At 37.9% G+C, this 18,699-nt stretch overlaps 1 protein-coding gene across 2 annotated transcripts in view; it reads right to left on the bottom strand.

Annotated features, from left to right (window-relative positions):
* The window catches only part of HECW2 (HECT, C2 and WW domain containing E3 ubiquitin protein ligase 2), a 114,734-nt gene that overhangs the window by 31,402 nt on the left and 64,633 nt on the right, over positions 1–18,699 (bottom strand). For both annotated transcript variants that reach the window (XM_074144869.1, XM_074144870.1), the window contains exons 11-16: positions 18,590–18,693; positions 14,888–15,012; positions 12,460–12,645; positions 7,290–7,424; positions 4,327–4,429; positions 3,213–3,309 (exon numbers count right to left, since the gene is read on the bottom strand). In XM_074144869.1, coding sequence (XP_074000970.1) covers positions 3,213–3,309; positions 4,327–4,429; positions 7,290–7,424; positions 12,460–12,645; positions 14,888–15,012; positions 18,590–18,693 — 750 coding nt within the window. The remainder of the gene's footprint in view (positions 1–3,212; positions 3,310–4,326; positions 4,430–7,289; positions 7,425–12,459; positions 12,646–14,887; positions 15,013–18,589; positions 18,694–18,699) is intronic.

Here is an 18,699-nt window from a genome sequence, read left to right as displayed (position 1 = left end):
CTCAGCTCAGAGGTCCATCTACCCCACTATTACCATCAGCAACAAGAAGATGGTCAAGAACAATCTGTGCAACCCACACTGTGACAAGGCTGCTGGCAGCTGCGCCCAGTTTAAGCTGCAAGATGAATTTCTGAAACACATCATTTCATGGGCAACAGTTTCAACAAAAGGATCAAACCAAATTTCTTGCCATAAAGACCTTTTCAAACAGACCTAACATACATACCCTGACAACTTGCACTACATTTACAGTATATTTAAGGGTGAAAAAAGGGCACAGCCAGGCTGTGCCCAGAGCTTGCCAGGGTGGCAGTTGTGGCTGTATCAGGCATGTGGAATTCAGTATTTCTCTATGAAGAGAGGTCCTGAGAGTCAAGCATCCGCTTCGTCAACACTGTAGTAGGAGCCAGTCAAGACTCGAGTTCAGCCTCAAAGCCCCACAACTCCACTAGCACAGCGCTGAGCCAAAGCCAACCTGCAATCATGGCCCTAGAGTGCCCAGGGCAGGGATGTCTGGACGCTTCCAGAACCTACTCCAATGTACATCAGTGCCCAAATGGCAAGGTTTGAGGAAACAAGTGGTGGATTACAAAATATGTCTTAGCATTTAGTTGGCAGCAACACCAAGAACCAGAAGGGCATTTTCTGGGTTAACTAACATATGCAGCACTCCAAATGAATGCAATCCATGACTTCTTAGGGCTACCAATCACAGTTGTGATTTCGATAGTAATTTTTTTACATATATGTCTTTCCCCTGCTGTTAAGATATAAATTCTGTTTCACGTATAATAGGTGCCTTTGCCTGAAGCCTTTTACATTATTTAACAGCCTCTCAGTTTTACCTGTGGTGGCTTTTGGTAAGATTTGATCCTGGCTACATGCTTAATAATAGTATGATAAATACAATATTCTCACTCCACCATAAAACCTCTGAACAACAATTTTGCACCTGTAATATATATTTTCATTGTATATTTTAATAGAACCTCAACTTCTGATCACATCTCTTTATTCTTTTTAGAAATCAGAGATTATTTTCGACAGAAATGTAAGAGATCTTTTCAAATTATTTCTGTCCTCTTCCACTGGCCAAATACTGATTTTCCTCCTCTCCTATGTACTAATTATAATAGTAATAATATTTAATATCATCATTCTACTTCAATTGCACTTCAAAAAAATAGATTACTGACAGTTGTACTGATCACTGCACTAAAAAAATGACACAAAGAATTCGTAGTGTGGGATTTCACTTAGGTCTTAATTCATCAAGTTTTACAGCAACGTCACTGGAGTTGCTTACCCTCACAATGTGTCAAATAGACGTGGATTCCAATAACTTGCTAAATCAGAGTCTTAAAAGGCTAACTAGGAGAAATGGAACTGGGATCTTTATAAAAATGTAAGACGTGTTAACTGAAGCATCAGCTCTGGAAGAATATAGGAGAGGTATAATTGAAGATACTCTACCTTCAATATACTAATTTCAAAGACTAAGGCTAGAATGGAACGATTTGACTTAACAGAATGGCTTCTCTGACCAATCGTACTTGATGTAAGATAAAATTACGCTTATTAAAACCTTCAATCATTCTGCTGAAGCAAGTAAGCTAGACATAGATCTTCAGTCTTTTTACGAAGTAAGTATAGAGAAGCACACACAGTCTCAAGTAAACGAGGAGTTACAGAAACCAGTATCTTTTATACTTCGATATTCCATTTTTAATCTGAAAACCAATTTTTTTGCGAATGGCTCAGCTTGCAGCAAATTATGATTCTGTAACCAGGAAGCAAGGTTCTACAATAAGCAGAATGTGATAATACAAACAGGTCTTTTGAACAGTCTGAACTCTATCCAAAAAAATCACAAAACACGTAAAGAAAATGTCGGTCCGATTGCTATCAGCGTAAAGGAAGCCAAGCACCCGGGGAAAGGAAAAAGGGATAGTAAAAGTACTAATAATCAGAAATTTTATCCTATTTCCCAACAGATTAGTTTGCTCACATTTCAAACCAAGCCTGGTGGGGCAAACTTGCCTGTAGTGATAGAGGTGCAACATAGCAAGTGTTTTGACAGGCTGAGAACTGCAGGCTTTATTTTCCTCATTTTCTCTGTATTTTCTAGAGAACGTGTGTTCTGCTAGTACGTCATTTCAAGTTTGTCAGCCAGAATTTATTTAGAGAGTAAAACAAACCTTTAACATAGAAGCCTCATCAAAAAACTTGATAGAACACAATGCTTTGGGAAACTGTGAAACAGGGCAGCTTGTTGAATTTTGGGAATTTGCAGGACATGGAGGAAAAGGGATTAATAACTAACAGTATGAGAATGGAGAAAAAACATGAAAATCAGTGCTGGCTGCTGTGCCAGCCCGCATGGATAGGCACCTGGAACACAGCATGCTGCACTGGCAGCTCTCTGCACAGGACAGACTGCAACCACCAAACCAGTATTTTTTATATTTAATGTCCAAGGATTAATAGATATTTGAGCCCTAGTCACTAATATCCAAGTTGTTAGTTATTCCATCTTTTACACACAAGTACATGAACTGAAGTGTCTTTGTGTGGGATATACTTTAAGAGGGATCTTGCCGCTTCCTGAATTTCACCTTCTATCCTTCCTAGTCTAACCATACGAGGGAGTTATAAGCACCATATAACAAAAAAAAAAGATCATCCTTCATCAGACCTCATTGGACTATGCAAAAACCTGTAGACACCCATTTTTTAAATTCTGGAGAAACACTAAAAATTCTAATTGATATAAGATTACCTCCAAAGTCATTAGGTCAGGACAGCCTTTCTGTAAATGCACATTGAGAAGATATGAACAAAACCAAATGCGATTCTGCCTCACAGTCCCAGCTGCACATACACTCAAATGAATGGGCACATTTGCTGTGCCATCCAGCTGTCTTGGTACATTCTGAAGACATCAGCAAATCTCTTATGCCAGTTGTTCCAAATGTTTTATTGTAGGTACCTTATTTGGTAATAACACATCACCTCTTTTGTCATAAACCTTATTACTGGGAATTACATAGAAATACAATGAAGAACTATTTCTTAACAGTTTTATGAATACGTTTGAATAGGCCAAAAGTCTACAATCTGCTATGTTCCACTGCTGATTTTAATGAAAGAAACTAACTCTAATTAGCATTTTGTACTGAAATGAGAATACCATACTTCACTATTTTTATTACCTGAGTGAATGATTCCTGGTAAGATCTGGTTGACGTTCTTGTAGAATTTCAAAGATATTGGGCTGCCGCAAAAATGCAACAATCTTGTCATTGTAAGCTGAAAACATCAACAAAAATATCATGCTGAAACAAGGAGATGCTAAAAGACAGGACTGAATTCCTTCTGAGTGTTGAACAGTAACGACAGCAGACTTCATCTTCACTTTTTTAAGCTTAGCAGTATTGTGTTAATGCTTTTTTTGTGTAATGCTACTGATTCTAATATAATTTAGGGAACACATTTCTTCATTATGAAGTAAATCTGACTGTGATGCCCTTCCCACTGTTAACAGCTCTAATTTTGTTAGCAATTTCTATTATATTTTATCACTCACCCTCTTAGCTAAGGTCGAACTAGAATATTCATTGCCAGAATAAAATTACAGGGACCGTGGTTTTCACTGCACTGAAATCCATTCTCAAATATTAAGCAGTCATTGGAAACACCCATATCAAATCCTCACTAATTGCTGAGCCTGCAGTGTATGCACACCCTGTCCGTGGCAAGGGGAAGGATTTAAATTAGCACAGATTTTCAAGTAAACATGCCACAGTACAAAGAGCCTGTTATAGTCAATCGGATTAATTTATCTTGATTTAGCACAAAGTGACAGCTGTTAGATTCAATAAGCTAAATTCTGTTCTTGATGGCACAGAAGTCAGTAACTTTGTGTGTATGTAACTGAGAACAGAAGTTAAGCTAATGACTAATTCCAAGCTGATTGACACTTTCTGAAACCCCGCCAAAATAGATGCTCAGAAGTTGTACGAAAATGACTAGGAATACAAGGAGTCCACAACTCGGCTCACTGGCTTCAACTCTTCCTGTCACCATGTACAGTAAGTGAGGTAGGAAGATAGAAGTTTTACACCAGTTATTTGGTTCTGCACAGACACTTTTGGTATTATTATTCCTGCAGGTTCCAACTGAACAATTGGGAAATGCTGATGGACAGAAGTAATCAATTGATAACTTCCACCCACCCCAACCAAATGGAAAACCCATCAGTACACTCTGACATGACACATTCAGGCATGGAGAACTTCTCTGTAAAGAGGCCGTATGCTGACATACCCACTGGAACCACGTCCTGGTACTGAGCTCTGCTGACTGTATTAAATGTGCTAGATGGTCTTGGCAAAACTGGTGGTCCTGAATGACGGGAGTCCTCTCCGACCTGAAAATGTGCAAGTAACCACAATGAGTGGCTCTATGCCAGCATATGTGCTTAGGTATGTAAAAGTGAGAGCTCAGGTGGCTTAAAAATAAGCATGTACATAAATGCTCTTTGCTTGATCACTAACCCTGTAACCACTGCAGCAGGAATCAGCTGCATGTTGTTATTAGTTAAACATTATTCTTAATTAGTTTTTAATAAACATTATTTAGTACATTGTGTCTATTAATATGAAGAATCAAAAGTGACTGAAAGTTTACTGCTATTTTTAAATAATAGTCCCATTCTGAAAAGGGACTAAAAAATTCAAACTGGGATTCCTTCAGAGGGTCTTTTGTACTTCAAGGACATCTTTTTCTGTATCAGAGGTACTGAAAAATCAAATTCTGCTCCTTCATTAGCACCTCTGTTACCTCTGTGCATGAATGGAGTTTCCCTAAATCTGAACTGGAAACAAGTTTGTAGCTGAAGCGGGAGGATAAAGAAGCAAGTTCACTCCATTCAGGTCAAGTCCAAAACTGGTAAAAATGTGTTTCCTATAATCACTCAGTAAAACGTTTCTGATTTTTGTGTGTACACCTTCTGGGATTAAAGGAAGTTGCATATGAACATTTTTCAGGGTAGAACCACAATGTAAAAGTGCTCCTGGTAGCATTTGTGATGTCAGTGCAACTTCTGCAGTTTTCTGTGTGCTGAGGCTTTAGTCATTTCTAGAATGTCAGTATTTTGTATTTTATTTATAGAAAACATTTTATTCAACCTCTTTTTCATCCTGCTGGACCTTTATGTTTACTTCTCCTCTCCCTACATGTAACTGTTAGCATTTGAACTACGCTTCCAATCTTCAAGGATCTCTAAAACATATAACTACAAAAGATCAAATAATTATAAAGGTTGTTTTTAAATCCATTCTCTGAAATCATGAAGAAGCAAAAGTCCTAAGATATCACCCAAGATCTTTGTGGTCTCTGATAATACCCTTTCAGCAAAATGAAAAATTATTTCCTGCAGGCACTGAGCTGGAAAAGGAATGCCATTATTATTAGCTCCAGCTTCCTGCTGCAGTTCAGCTTTAGCTAAAAAGGCATTCCTTACACTGGTTAATGTTTGCTTTAGAGCATCTCCCTGTAAAAACTGGGTCAGTGGCTTCAAAACATCAAAGTTCATGGCAAGGCAAATCCGAAGAAAGTATTTTGAGAATTTTTTTCATTAAGTATTCATCTTTTGCAATAATGTCCAGTTCCTTGATGCAATGGTTTAAAAACAAGAAAAATAGCTGCAAATATGCAATACTTAAAGTTGTAAGTGCAGGAGAAAAAGTGGTGTTCAGATTTATACATATGCATATAAATGAACATCACTGCATCATTAATCCTAGAATGAGAATACTGTATTGAATTGCTATGTTTGAGATTCCTATCTGGAATTATACTTCAATCCAAGTTACAATTGTAACGATATCAAGGAAATACTTCTAAAATTACATGTAGAAACCTGGTCTACGGAATTTCATGTATCTAGATGGAGTGGGAAATTTTGGCAGGTAATCAGCACTGTGCATATGCAATATATGTGATGACTTCCTGTAGGATAAACTACACTTATTTTGCAGTATTGACAACTTCAGCAGCAAGGTTGGCATGAATCTCTCTAAGTGCAGAACTTCTGCACGCTGCTTAAAGAAAGATAATTTTAGTGCATATTTGGTAAAGTTAAGAAAAAAAAAATATTTCTGCTCTGTTATGAACAGAAATACTTGCTTTACCCTACCAAAGATCTAAGTAGCTATATGAAGACACTTCTAGCTTCCTTGCCTGCTGTAAGACATCACTGTCTACATCACATCACCAAATTGACAGGAAATGCCATTTAAAACCATTTGTAAAATATACCTTACATTGGGGGTAGGGAGTGGAAAGTACTGTGGTTGACTAAACCACGTTCACACAGGATATGACAAGAAATGCAGCCAGTGGTATTGCACTCGCTTGCTGCAGCTCAGCAGAAGCCTGTTAGAGAAGTGACAGAGAAGATTCACACCTGCTCTGAAACAGACCTCTGACAGAACTTCATCTGCCACAAGACTGAGCTATAAAAAAAAAAAAAAAAAAAAAAAGGATAAATCAGAGCATTTCTCTTGCCATTCTAAATTGTACTATCTTTACTTCCTGGTATGGAGTAGTCCTCCCTTGAAAAGACAATGTACAGCCAACAGTATGGAGGTCAAATAAAGTACAACTGAAGTCTAAGTCACTGTACCTACACTTGCTCACAAGTAAAAAGAAGTTACAACAACAATATGGAGAATGCCGGTGAAAATGGTCCACAGTGACATAACCAACAAAACAGTGTTTTCCATGTATTTCTGTTTAGACAGTAGAGATGAAACACATATGCAAATGCATATAGCAGTCTCATAAGCCTATTTGTGGTAAGATTTTTTTATACTTATTCAGAAAGTTGCACATCTAGATGTACATATACACATCCACTTTTTTTTATCCCTCTAATTTGCAGAGTTATATCAACGTATTTGGCAGACATCATGCTAGACAACAATACATATTTTGGCAGCGAAAGACAGGATACAGATCCTGGTAATCTGTAATCAGATGCTCTCCTGTGGTTAAATGGGGTTACTGCGAATTAAAAGTAAGAGAAACTCATGTCTGATGTTTTTCCTCTGAATTCACGCATTTCAAAAGCAGCAACAGCTAGCAAGTAATTATTTTTGGATGAGTACTGTACGCTTAAAGAAGAATCATGCTCCCTACAACATGGATTTGTGAACGAAACGATGTGAAAGAGGATGGTTCTAAAACCTGGTGGTTCCCGAAGAGAATGGGCAGATCCAACTTACCTCACCAGCGCTGTGGCTGCGTTGTCTAGTTAAGTGCTGCCGATGGACTAACGCACTAGTGGGCCTGCTGCTCTGCAAGGGAAGCCGGGGGTCAATGAACGTGGTAGTGCGGGAATTGTGGTCAACAAAGAAAGCCTAGAGAAGGAGAAAGAAGAAAGAATTTATAACTAATACTTTTTTTTTTTTTTTTTAATATAAATATGTTCGAGTTTAATGTCTAGTCAGGATCCAGATTTCATTTGCTGATGTGAGGCTTTGGGAAAAATCTTCCTCACATTACTGTGGCTTGCACTTCCCTTAGGCAGAAGAAGCACAACAGTTTTCCATCTCACTGAAGGGATGAATTCTTTAATGCCTTACTTCATTCATGTCAATAAAACCCTTTGAAATTCTCATCTGACAAGCACCAGAAGTAGGAAGCTTTATTATGTCAAGAAGAGAAGACTTAAATGTTTAATAAAAGTATTCTCGTGTATTCTCCCTTTTATTTCCTTATAAGCATCTAAAAAGATGTCATTACATGGCAAAACCATTTCCTTTTGTGAACTATTTACCATCTAATTATAAACATATTTGGGTGTATATATGTCAAGTGTATGATTGCATCCTGTGATGAACTATGATTACAGGCCAAGAGGCATTTTTGCCATCCTCTTGACACAACTATTCTAAGCTTGCTAACCTTTAAAAAAAAACAACAAACCAAACAAAAACCCAAACCAACCAAAAAAACCCAACCAACCAAACAAAAAAAAACACAAAAAGAAAAGTGAGTCAGGGACACAAAGATGATGGCAATGAAAGCATTTAAACCAGGCAACTAGTGAGAACTACCATATATTGGCCTATCAGCCATTTGCTGAAAGCAAGGTCACGGGAGCGTGTGTCCCAGAAAATGAAAACCTCCTATAATTCTGCCCAATTTGAACCAAAAAGGTTTCTAAGCCCTGAAATTTAAACTTTTCCCAGTGGCAGTGTTGCACTTGGAAACCAGCACTGTTCTATTTCAACACACTTTGTTTTTTTCAGTCACAATCCTGGAAACATGCAGAAGTGGCAAAAAAAGATCCTGGTTTTGAGTAGGAAAGTTACAGGAAAGTGACATCTGGTTTGAGGAATCAAAGAATCTGGACCAGCAGAGAGGAGGTTAGGGACTGCGGGAGCCATTTCTCTGTTTGGATACCAGTGAGGTACTTTGTACCACAGTTTCATAAACAATTTAGTCCTGTGGTGTCAGCAAAAGAAACATTCTCATCTTCCCCCATTCTGACCACTTGCTTCATCCCTTGCGCACCCTTCCTGCCTTCTGCTGGCACAAGTGTTTGTGTAGCCACACAGTGAACCCAGCTGGGGAGCTGGTCCAGGCTAAAATTACTCTTTTTGTCCCTCTAACTTCGGTGAGCCCACCAGGGACGAGAGGAGAGCAGAACTGGCTCTTTTGGCAGCAATGCTAGCTTATAGTATTCATGAAATCATTGTTTGAGACTGTGAGGTATAGCCAGACCAGAGAAAATGCAATTCTTCTGACTGCTATGAAGGCAGGTAGACAAACCAGTGTGTCGTGCTGTACAGCAACTAAATACCATTATTGTGGCGGGAGAAAACATCCATACTTCCATTTTCCAAGGAAGGAGAAGCATATGGAGGGACACCAAAGTTGCAAAACCTTAGAAACACTCCAGAGGAGGGCACCAAGCCTTCCGCAGCCCCAACAGGGATCGCCTGTACCTGTAACCTGTGCCTACAAGCAAGGAATCGCATTACCCAACTCTGTTTTGATCATCTGACATAGTTACAGATATACAATTGAAATTGACTGTTACACAGTTCAAAACCTATGAAGTGTATTCAATAAATGCAATTTTAATTGCAACATCTGAGCCTAATGCAGGACTTGTTCACCTTGACAAATAATGATGTCACCTGCAAGGCAAGTGTACAGATTAGAGAATATGAAACCAGTGGGAAAGCAGAATGAAAGCCACTCTGAAATTTCAGTTTTGGGCCTGGAAAATGACTGGAAAAGGCTGCTGGAATGCATCCAGGCTTTCTGAAAATTTTTCTCCCGAATGATAGGTTTATTTCACTTATTAGCAAGTGGTTGGTATAGAGTTTTTTTATGTCCCTCTACTATTTTATCTAGTCTGGCCTATGTGTATTTGTAAGATGTGAAGCACTTTCATTAAAACAAGAGCTGATTTCAGTAAGTCAACATTATACTGTAAAATCACTTAGAATAAAAAAAGGTACTGCCTCAATATAGGAGAAAGCACTACCCAGAGTTGCGCTACACAGTTCTTTGAGTTAATGCAGCAATCTAATATTGCATGAAGTGTTCTTTAGCATTACATTTAAATAAACAACCCAGTTTAATATATTAAGTCAAAGACAATCATGTCTTATTAAATATGAATGCTTGCAGGTCAGCTAGTAGCAGCCTACTTTAAAGCATAAATTACTACTTTGAAGCTTCGGTGAAGATAATCATTGGAGCTTCAAGGCTTTGGGCTAGTCTGGACATTGGCACACAGCTCAAAACACAATGGCTCACAGTCTCCATTCAAAAAAATTCCTCTCATAACTCCTGCCTAGTTATAATCCATAAATCTATGATGCTTGAAGAGACTGACATGATGGGTAGTGCCAAAACTACATTTAGTCCATTAAACATAGGTAGTTGCCCAAGTTACCTCTCCAATTAAAGTCTACGAAGCTTGCTAAAATACCTTTTATTCTTATTGAGAACATTAGTAATCAATTACAATGGATTCTTTCATTGTAGAAAGGAAAAAAAAAAACCCAAGCAAAAAATAAATGCCCTACAATAACTTATTATGCACTTGCACATCTTGCAGAGATCTAATTAAGAAGTATATACATTTTCACATCTGGCTTTAAAATATTAACATATGCTTATGCATACAGCACAAATGCACCGGGGCGCCTATCTGTATATATACATGTGTGTATTCTACATTGCTGCATACAAAGTCATCAGACCGAGTTCAGCTCAGGGACCAAGCCAGCCTGTATGATGCTTCTTGCCACCACTGTTTCCAATGGTCTTATGCCTCCCTGTGGTCAGTGACTGACGAAGGTTCATCTGTAATGCCAATCAAACTATATCCTAGTTATGCCAGACCTTTTAGGGAGAACTGCATGCATAACCAATTTTATCTTCTGTAGGGGATATATGGAGGAGTCAAAAAGGAGTGGGCAACTGGGCTTTGCTGTGCAGCCTTAAAGGAAGTTCAAAGGTAGGCAGTTCCCAGCTGACCCTGGAAGACAGCCTGCAATGAGGACAAGCAACCAGGACCACATTGACACCAGGGAATAAAAACTCTACTACTCAGCACTGCATAAGGGTCAGAACGGTCACTGTGTCCTGTAAGCAACAGCACCAAGCCTCTTACTATTATATACTTGGAAAAATAAAAGCAAACTTTGTCTCAGCAGGGAAGAGTAGCCAGGGAAAGGAAATATAATTATATATTGTGGCATGGATAATTTCTACTTGCTTCTCTTTAGCTTTATGCTTTAATAAAGGCAGGTCCAGTTTCGGTTTGGTCTCATCAAGCACTGGTGTCACCACCTACTGGCCATCATCTCTCTTGAGTGCTGAACAGGCTTTTCTACTGGCCACAAGTGCCACTTGTGACAAAGGAAATTCAACATAATGAAAATTAACAATACCAAGCCTAATTCAAAGTGAAGAAATCCCAGCAGGGATTTATTCAGTGCTTCTTGTTGCTTAAGGTTGTGGTAAGCATCACAGTTACCAAACACCACACCAGAAATCCAAAGGTCTAATTCTCTCTATGCAGTGTCTAGTAAAGTCAATTGAAAATTTCTGTATTCTTCAGGAGAAAACTGGCTGGTGAAGAACTGAACAGAAAAAGAATTACTTAAAACAGAAAAGAGTGAGGGAGGCAAAGAACAAGGTTAGTGTAACTGCACATTCCTAATTGTGTTTCTAATGAAAAAAACAGAGTGCTTTCCAGAGTTAATAAACCCAAGAAGGAAAAAACCCTCAAGCACTTTTTCTCCCCTTCAATTTAGAATCTCCCTGTAATCTTTTCAAGCATCAAGATCATTATTTATATGGACACTCACAGCTAACTGTACCAAGACTGATAAACGTAAGAGCCAAAAAGCTTAATATGCCTATAGTCCTAATTAGGACTTCTCATATAAACTGATAGTCTTATCATTTCCTCACATGCCAATCACAATCTATTTTTAACCCTTCTATCTTCTGCAAAGAAAATAATATTCCAGATAGTGAGGATACACTAGCTTAAGTTACATTAAAATTACATTACTACTATTAAAATGTCTATGATTTTAAGATATTTTGTTAGAAATTGAAAAGTGATACCTTTTTTGAAAAGCAGTAAGACTTGCAACTCTTCAAGATCCCTCTTAATAAAACTTAATACACACAATTTCTTTCCTGTTAACCAATACATAAGCAATAGAGTCATCACCCCCAGAGCTATTCCAGTCTTAAGTGAATCCATTTTATCTCAGAAACTGATGAACACTGGATTTACTTAGCGTTTGGGTAGAGGATTCACCTAGGAAAATGGTTAGCTAGTAAAGAAAAAAAGTGCAAATAATGCACACTAATAAATCCCACTCAAGATTTGACATTGAAGGAGGGAAAAAAAAAAAAAGCCCTAAGGAAAAGCTTGACAGTTAAACAAGAAAAAAACCCTAAGACAAATGGTTCAACAATAACAACTAAATAAAATTCAGCAGATAATAAAGTAACTTTGCATCTAATTTATTACGAGCACACAGGCAAAACTCCAGAGAACTTCACTGAACTGCCTATATTTACACAGTAGCTAATTCTTTTCAAAGGATGTTTTAAAAATCCAAGGGAATCTATGCAACTTATTTCATTGCAAAAAGGCTACAGAATTTCTAGCCATTTTCCTTGTAATGATTAATATCCACTTATCAGTCTCCTTCTCCTTTCATATACTGCTTTGTCAGCACAGTTGAGAAATTCCAGTCTTCTTTTGGCAAGAGCAGGAGAAAAGGATGTGCTTCTTTTACATCTGGAAAACTATGTGCACTTATGCTCTTGTTAAGAGCAACTGGGTCCTGCATTGCAAGATCCAAGATCAAGCACTCAACAGAGCCGCATGTGCGTTACCATTACCTTGCCCTGATGGTCGTGTTTCATTTCCCAACCTCTCGGCAGCTCCAGCTGTTTGTTAGCAAACATGTTGAGGAAGCCCACCAAATCACGATTATGCTGGTAGCGCTCAAAATGGTGGGTGTCCCGCCGGACTTTGGTGATCATGTGCTTCAAACACGTGTTATTTGTAAACATGCGGTAGGCACTCTGAAAAACAGATAACAAAAGGGAGTATTTTTAAAAGGTAAAATTTCTTCTTACTATGAAAGACAACATTTCCACTACAAATAAATAATCTGATCATTTATAAAATCTTAAAAATTATCTCCAACTAAGCCACAACAGTATGAAAAAAATGGTCCTCTTTCGAAGGTTTTGGGATAAGTGTTCGATGCTTCTCATTTGCTTGAGGTATACAAAATTTTTTAACTGACTCGCTTCAGCAAAGTGTGAAATATATTACAGGTTCCATTTACCACACTTGTCCCTGGAACTGTGAAGAACCCTGTAACATTAAAAATTGTTTTAAAAGTAAATGATTTCATATAAATTTTCTAATTTCTGGAATAATGAGTCAAATGCAGCCATAGAATACAGCAATAAAGCTGGTACGGTTTTCTGCAGGACAGAGATACATAAGCTTGCAGAACTTGTCAAAAATTTACCTAAATATTGTTTCCACCTATTGATTTTTCAAAAATACTCTCTCATTGCATGTCCATGTGTAATTTATATAATAAAATTATGTCAAGGTTTTGTTTAGTGGCCAGCCTAGCTTAATGATATTTTCTGTTAACCCCTCTCCCTTCCCAGAAGGGGAACAGAAAGGGAATAAGGGAGAGAGATTATGGGTAGAAAAAAAACCCCAAACCAGCTTTAATGAAATATTAACAATAAAAAATGAAAATATATTAATAATAAAATAAGGAAATATATTCAAATATATTAGAAAAACAGTATCGAGCTCCCAGGACGATGATCATGTCACTGGCAGGTACTGGGAAAATCCCAGACTGGACTCCACGATGGATGGGAACTGGATTCAGGAACGCATGGATCAGGATCAAAGGCAGAAGAACAGAGAGAGTATTCCTTGGATGCTGGCCATTGAAGCAAAGAGGGTTGACCCCTTTGATCCTTCAAGGTTTTACACTGAGCATGATGCAGATGGGATGGAACATCCTGCTGGTCAGTTTTGGGTCACCTGTCCTGTCCTCTCCTCCCTACAGGTGTGACCCCTCTATGCTTTTCCGCTTCTGGCCCTCCAACACGGCACATAACAAGGTTAGCTGACCTTGGTTGTTATAGCAATAAGTATAAGCAAGTGCTTCTCTGCATACCGTTCCTTGGTATTAACTATAAACATCAGATGTTATCTGCTAGAAGCAAAAACTGTCTGAAAAACACACCATTAACTTCAGAGAGTGCAGTCAGTTAGAAGAGACTTAACTGAAAAGTAAAATTACTGAAAAGGAAAACTGGTTTTGTTCTATCTCAAACCAGGACAAATGGTGAATAAGAGAGTGAAAGAAAAGCACTGAGGAGTAGGGAAAACTTTAAATAAAAGGAGTAAATAAACAGTTAACATCCTTCCCTCCAACCAGAAACCAGGTCTTTCTCTTGGCATTAGCAACAGACAGAAGCCGAGACATGGGCTCTGCTATTGCACTGTACTGTTGCCTGAAATCACTCTGCGCCCCTACACCTCCACTCTCTGGCCAGAGGTCTTATTTACCTCTGTCCTATTTCCTATATTCAAGGTAAAGCTATGCAAGCTAAGCAGAATTATTCAGATACAGACGAGCATATGGATGTATCAAAACCAAAACTAACACTTTAAAATTTAAAAAACACTAAATTATTAAATAGTGTGCTTGCAGACAATAAAGTATTCATTCCATTACTTCTGTTTACACGACACATCCAATTACACAAAGGAAAAGAAACCTTGGAAAAACCTCTATATAATAAGCAGCACTGAAGAACGGGAAAACAGAAAAGGAAAATACATATTAAGATGCGTTTTTGTTCAGTGTGACCTCTAACATATTTTGATATAAACCAGGCAATCTGTGGGAAACAAATCATCCCATAAGCAGCAAGGTGATCTTAAAAAATAAGCACCGTTTTCATTCTCAGAATTGTCCTTCACCCTCCACAAAATACAGTAAGAAAGCTATTGCTTCGATAAACAAATTAGTTTTGTATCGTAAGACAGACGAAGACTTGAGTGAAAAAATAATAACTGTTGAAGCTATAACATCAACTAGGACAACTCTGGTAGCCCACCAATTGCAAGGAATGAAGATAAGTGTTTTAATTTATCCAGCCTCCCTACATACTACCAGTATTTTAGCATCAAACACTGAGCAATATCTTTGTACACAAGACAACTATATTTGTAAGCACGTATTTATGAAAGTCTTTCAGCTGTAGACGCTATACTCACAGGGTTAGAATGCAGCACTGTAAAGAACTCTGGGCTGATAAGGAATTTCACAGGGGGAGACTGGAGCAATAAAGTAAGTCTGGATCTGGAGGTAGAGTGAGGCAGCACATTCTCTCTTCGAAAATCTAACAGCAAAGTGAATGAAAAGACTTCCACTAATAATCATTACCAAAACATCACGGCAAACAACTACATTGATTTTAATTACACAAGGAAGAAAAGCACTAAGTATACAATTATTTCAGATTTATTAAGTATTCTCCACATAAGTGTACCTGAATTTCTTCTAACACAGCACTGAAGTTCCTGAAAATATCACAATTTTAGTTTAGTAACTTCTACTTGTTACTTTTGATGAACAATCATTTAAAAAAAGACCCCCCCCATGCCCAATTATTTGGGTTACCAAACATGCCTGTGTGTAAGATGCAAGAAGATCCCTGTGGCAAGCCTACATTGCTACATGGTAACTGTATGCAGATAAGGTATTTTTTAAATGCTAACTAATGGATATAAAAGTAATTGTACACTTAAAAATGTTTCATTCCTCCTTTAAAAAAAATAAAAATATCCCTGTCATTAATACAGCCACAATCCTGATACAGTATTTAAGCAGCTTATGTAAGTAAGAAACAGGTTGCCAAGGAAGTACCTTTCAAGTTTCCACTTTCAGTAAACATTTGGATCTTCTCCTAGCAACTGTAGAAGTGCACTGATTTTTCAACAGTACCAGGAACTGAAAATATATTGTGAGTGGTATTTGCTACAATGTTAAAACTGTTCCCCCCAATTATCTTTGAAAATCAACAGGACATTTGGAAGCATATTTTAATATAAATGAAAAATTGCAAATTCAAACTGGGTCTGCAGTGATTTTACTCTAAAATGTATGCCATCTTCTACATTTCACAGTTTCTTTCTTTGACATATTGCACTACTCGCACACTTCCCCACGAAATCATAGAATCATAGATGAACATTAATCACACAGAACACACCTACCATGGATATAAAAGAATAATAACCCACAGGCAGAGAAAGGAGAAGAGAAGCAGTGAATGAGACTCTAAACTGAGGAAAAAGTAAAAAAATTTAAAAAGAGGAGGAAAAGAAGATAGTAAAATTCTAAATATGGATGGGTAAACACTACTGAATAAAGGGACGGGGAAAATAAAGACATTCACTCTAAGCATTAGAGGAAACCAGAAAACAGAAGTAAAGGAAAAATAAATGAACAAGGGGAGTTCTAGAGATGCTTCTTCAACAATACACCCGAAGCCCTCCCACCTGAGGCATGTCTATGGAGCGACAGCAGTGTAGCTGAACCCTGAATCAATGCCTGAACCCTTGGGCTGGGAGTGTCTTCCAGGCACACACTGCGGTTGCATGTCAACTCTGGTACAAAACTTGGGTGTACTTCTCACACCCTGGAAGATGCTGTGACATGCTTCAGATAGGTCCGCTGTCATAGCCTGGGTAATCTGGAAACCAGAATGTGTCACCGGGTGGGTTTTTTTCTTGCAGTTTAGAGTCCTATGAATTTGGTTTATGGAAAGCTTATTCAGCTGAACTTGCTGATTAGGGTTTATCCTGAATTTGCTTTAAACCGATTTGTTTGCAGCACAACCATCTAACTGCACATGCACAAAGATAGAAAAGGAAAAGGCTAAGGCAGAAGTAAAGAAAAAAAGAATATAAAGGGAGAACATGGCTAAATCACAAGCTCTACAATGACTTGAAACTCAAGAAAGGGTAACATTGCTTGGGTATTAGATTAATTTAGGAAAAAGTATTATAATAGAGTATCAATAGCATCTAGAGACAAAGCCAAAGCACAGAATAACACACACCTAATGCAAGGGACTGCATGGGTAACAAACTAAATTTATAAATGTATTAGTAAATCAGTAGTAGGAAGATGAGCAAGGAGATAGCCACTTAGTGAGAAGAAAACCTAGAAATGATGCTTGGAGATCATTAAAAAAAAGATCTTTCCTTCTGTCTTCCTTCAAAAAGTTTACACCAACCAGACAGCCAGAAAAACTAAAAACTTTCTTCTTAGGCTAGAAAAGGGTTAAGAGCAGGTTAAAGACTGTGGTGCAAATCAGATTTCCAAACCCTTTGGGCTTGATGAATTATACTTGAACATGCTCAGGAAACTAGGTGAAGCAATCTCTGAGACATTGGTGGTTATTTCAGAGGTATGAAGAAGTTCTCAAAAGAAAAAAAAAGGGATAAATATTATATCCATTTTTAAGAATAGGTAAAAAAATGAAGGAAACTATAGATGAGTTGACGTATTTTCTATTCTCAGAAACATGAACTTAACTTAAAGCAATGAGAAGACAGCAAGGTGAAGAAACACAAATAACCAGGATTTCTGAAGAATGAATCATAGCAAACTAATGAAGTTATTTTCTACTACCTTAGTGGTGTAAAGGCCACATATTTTGATGTTAACAAGGCCTTTAATACTGTTTACATGACACTCTCAGGATCATTTTGGTTGAGAAAATTACCTGAAACAGATGAAACCACCTGGAAAGGGGTATGCAGCAGTTTACAAAGACGAACTCAAGAGCAGTTATGATTTACGTCAAATAAAAACAGTACACCAAGTAATATTTCACTGAGATCTCTCTGGGTCTGGTCCTATTCATTGTTTGTATTAATGACTGGATAGGGAGGACAGAATTTTCTCCAACTAGGAGATGCTGCAGTACTTGAACAGCAGAACGGACAAGATTCAAAACCATAGTGACACTTTAGAAGAGTGCAAAGACCTGTGTGCAGGCAGGGATAATCAACTGCACAAACACCAGATGAAAAATGGACATCTGTGCCAAAGATCTGCACACAAGGGTCTGGACCTGATTTTAGCAGATCAAAGACTGAACACTGGTGGCTAGTGTCAAACTATCAGAAAAAAAAAAAAAAGGTAAGTAATAATTATGCAGGAATGAAGAATGTACAAGGAGTGTTGTACATAAGACGTGACATTTCCACAGTCTCTTCAGTACAGCAGTCTCATAGCTTCATTTATTTACTGAAATATTCCTCAGGAGCTGCAGACCAACTAAGACAATCCTGAGTAGGCCAACAAAGTTACTGGAGACCTAAAAACACAAGCCATGAGGAAAGACAGAAAAGACTACAAAGTAATGATTTATCAATACGTTGAGAAATTATATGAGCAGACTGTCTACAAAAGCTACAGAATGTCCATTAACTGGAGAACATGTTTTAAGAACACATGAGATGATAGCATTTGCCAAGGATGGTTTAGGTACAGCTCATCCAAACTATCTTCACCGTGGAGATGAAGTCGATGACTGCCCAAAGTCCTTTCTAGTCCTATATTCTACTATTTCAAAATGCAGTAGCAGATTCAAAAATATTTGTAACCCAGACCACACACTTTTATACTTTTTCACTGCAGGTGTCCTGCCTATACTTTTACCCAGTCAGGTACTGACAGAAAAATGCTCTGAATCTCACATTCATCTCTTCAGCATATTGAACAGGCTGAGCCGTAGTCTTCAAAAACTAGACAGCAATGAAAACAAATGGTTTCATTCGCACCCAGACTTTCAGGGGCAGAAGTTAGGTTCTGCCTTATGTCACTCTCATTAAATCAATTAATGAGATGAGTGCTCCCTTTAGTAAGGGGAAAAAAAAAAAAAATAAAATCTTTTTTTTAACCTGCATTAGAATGGTGAAAGTCAGTTTCCTCTCCAGCTCCATCCACAGCATTTGTATGCTCTTCAGGCCTGTCGTTAGTCATTGTCCTTCGGATGCTCTGGTACCTAGGG

The sequence above is a fragment of the Numenius arquata genome, chromosome 3 (assembly GCF_964106895.1).
Source record: "Numenius arquata chromosome 3, bNumArq3.hap1.1, whole genome shotgun sequence".
NCBI lineage: Eukaryota > Metazoa > Chordata > Aves > Charadriiformes > Scolopacidae > Numenius > Numenius arquata.
This window is presented reverse-complemented; position numbering and strand designations above follow the sequence as displayed.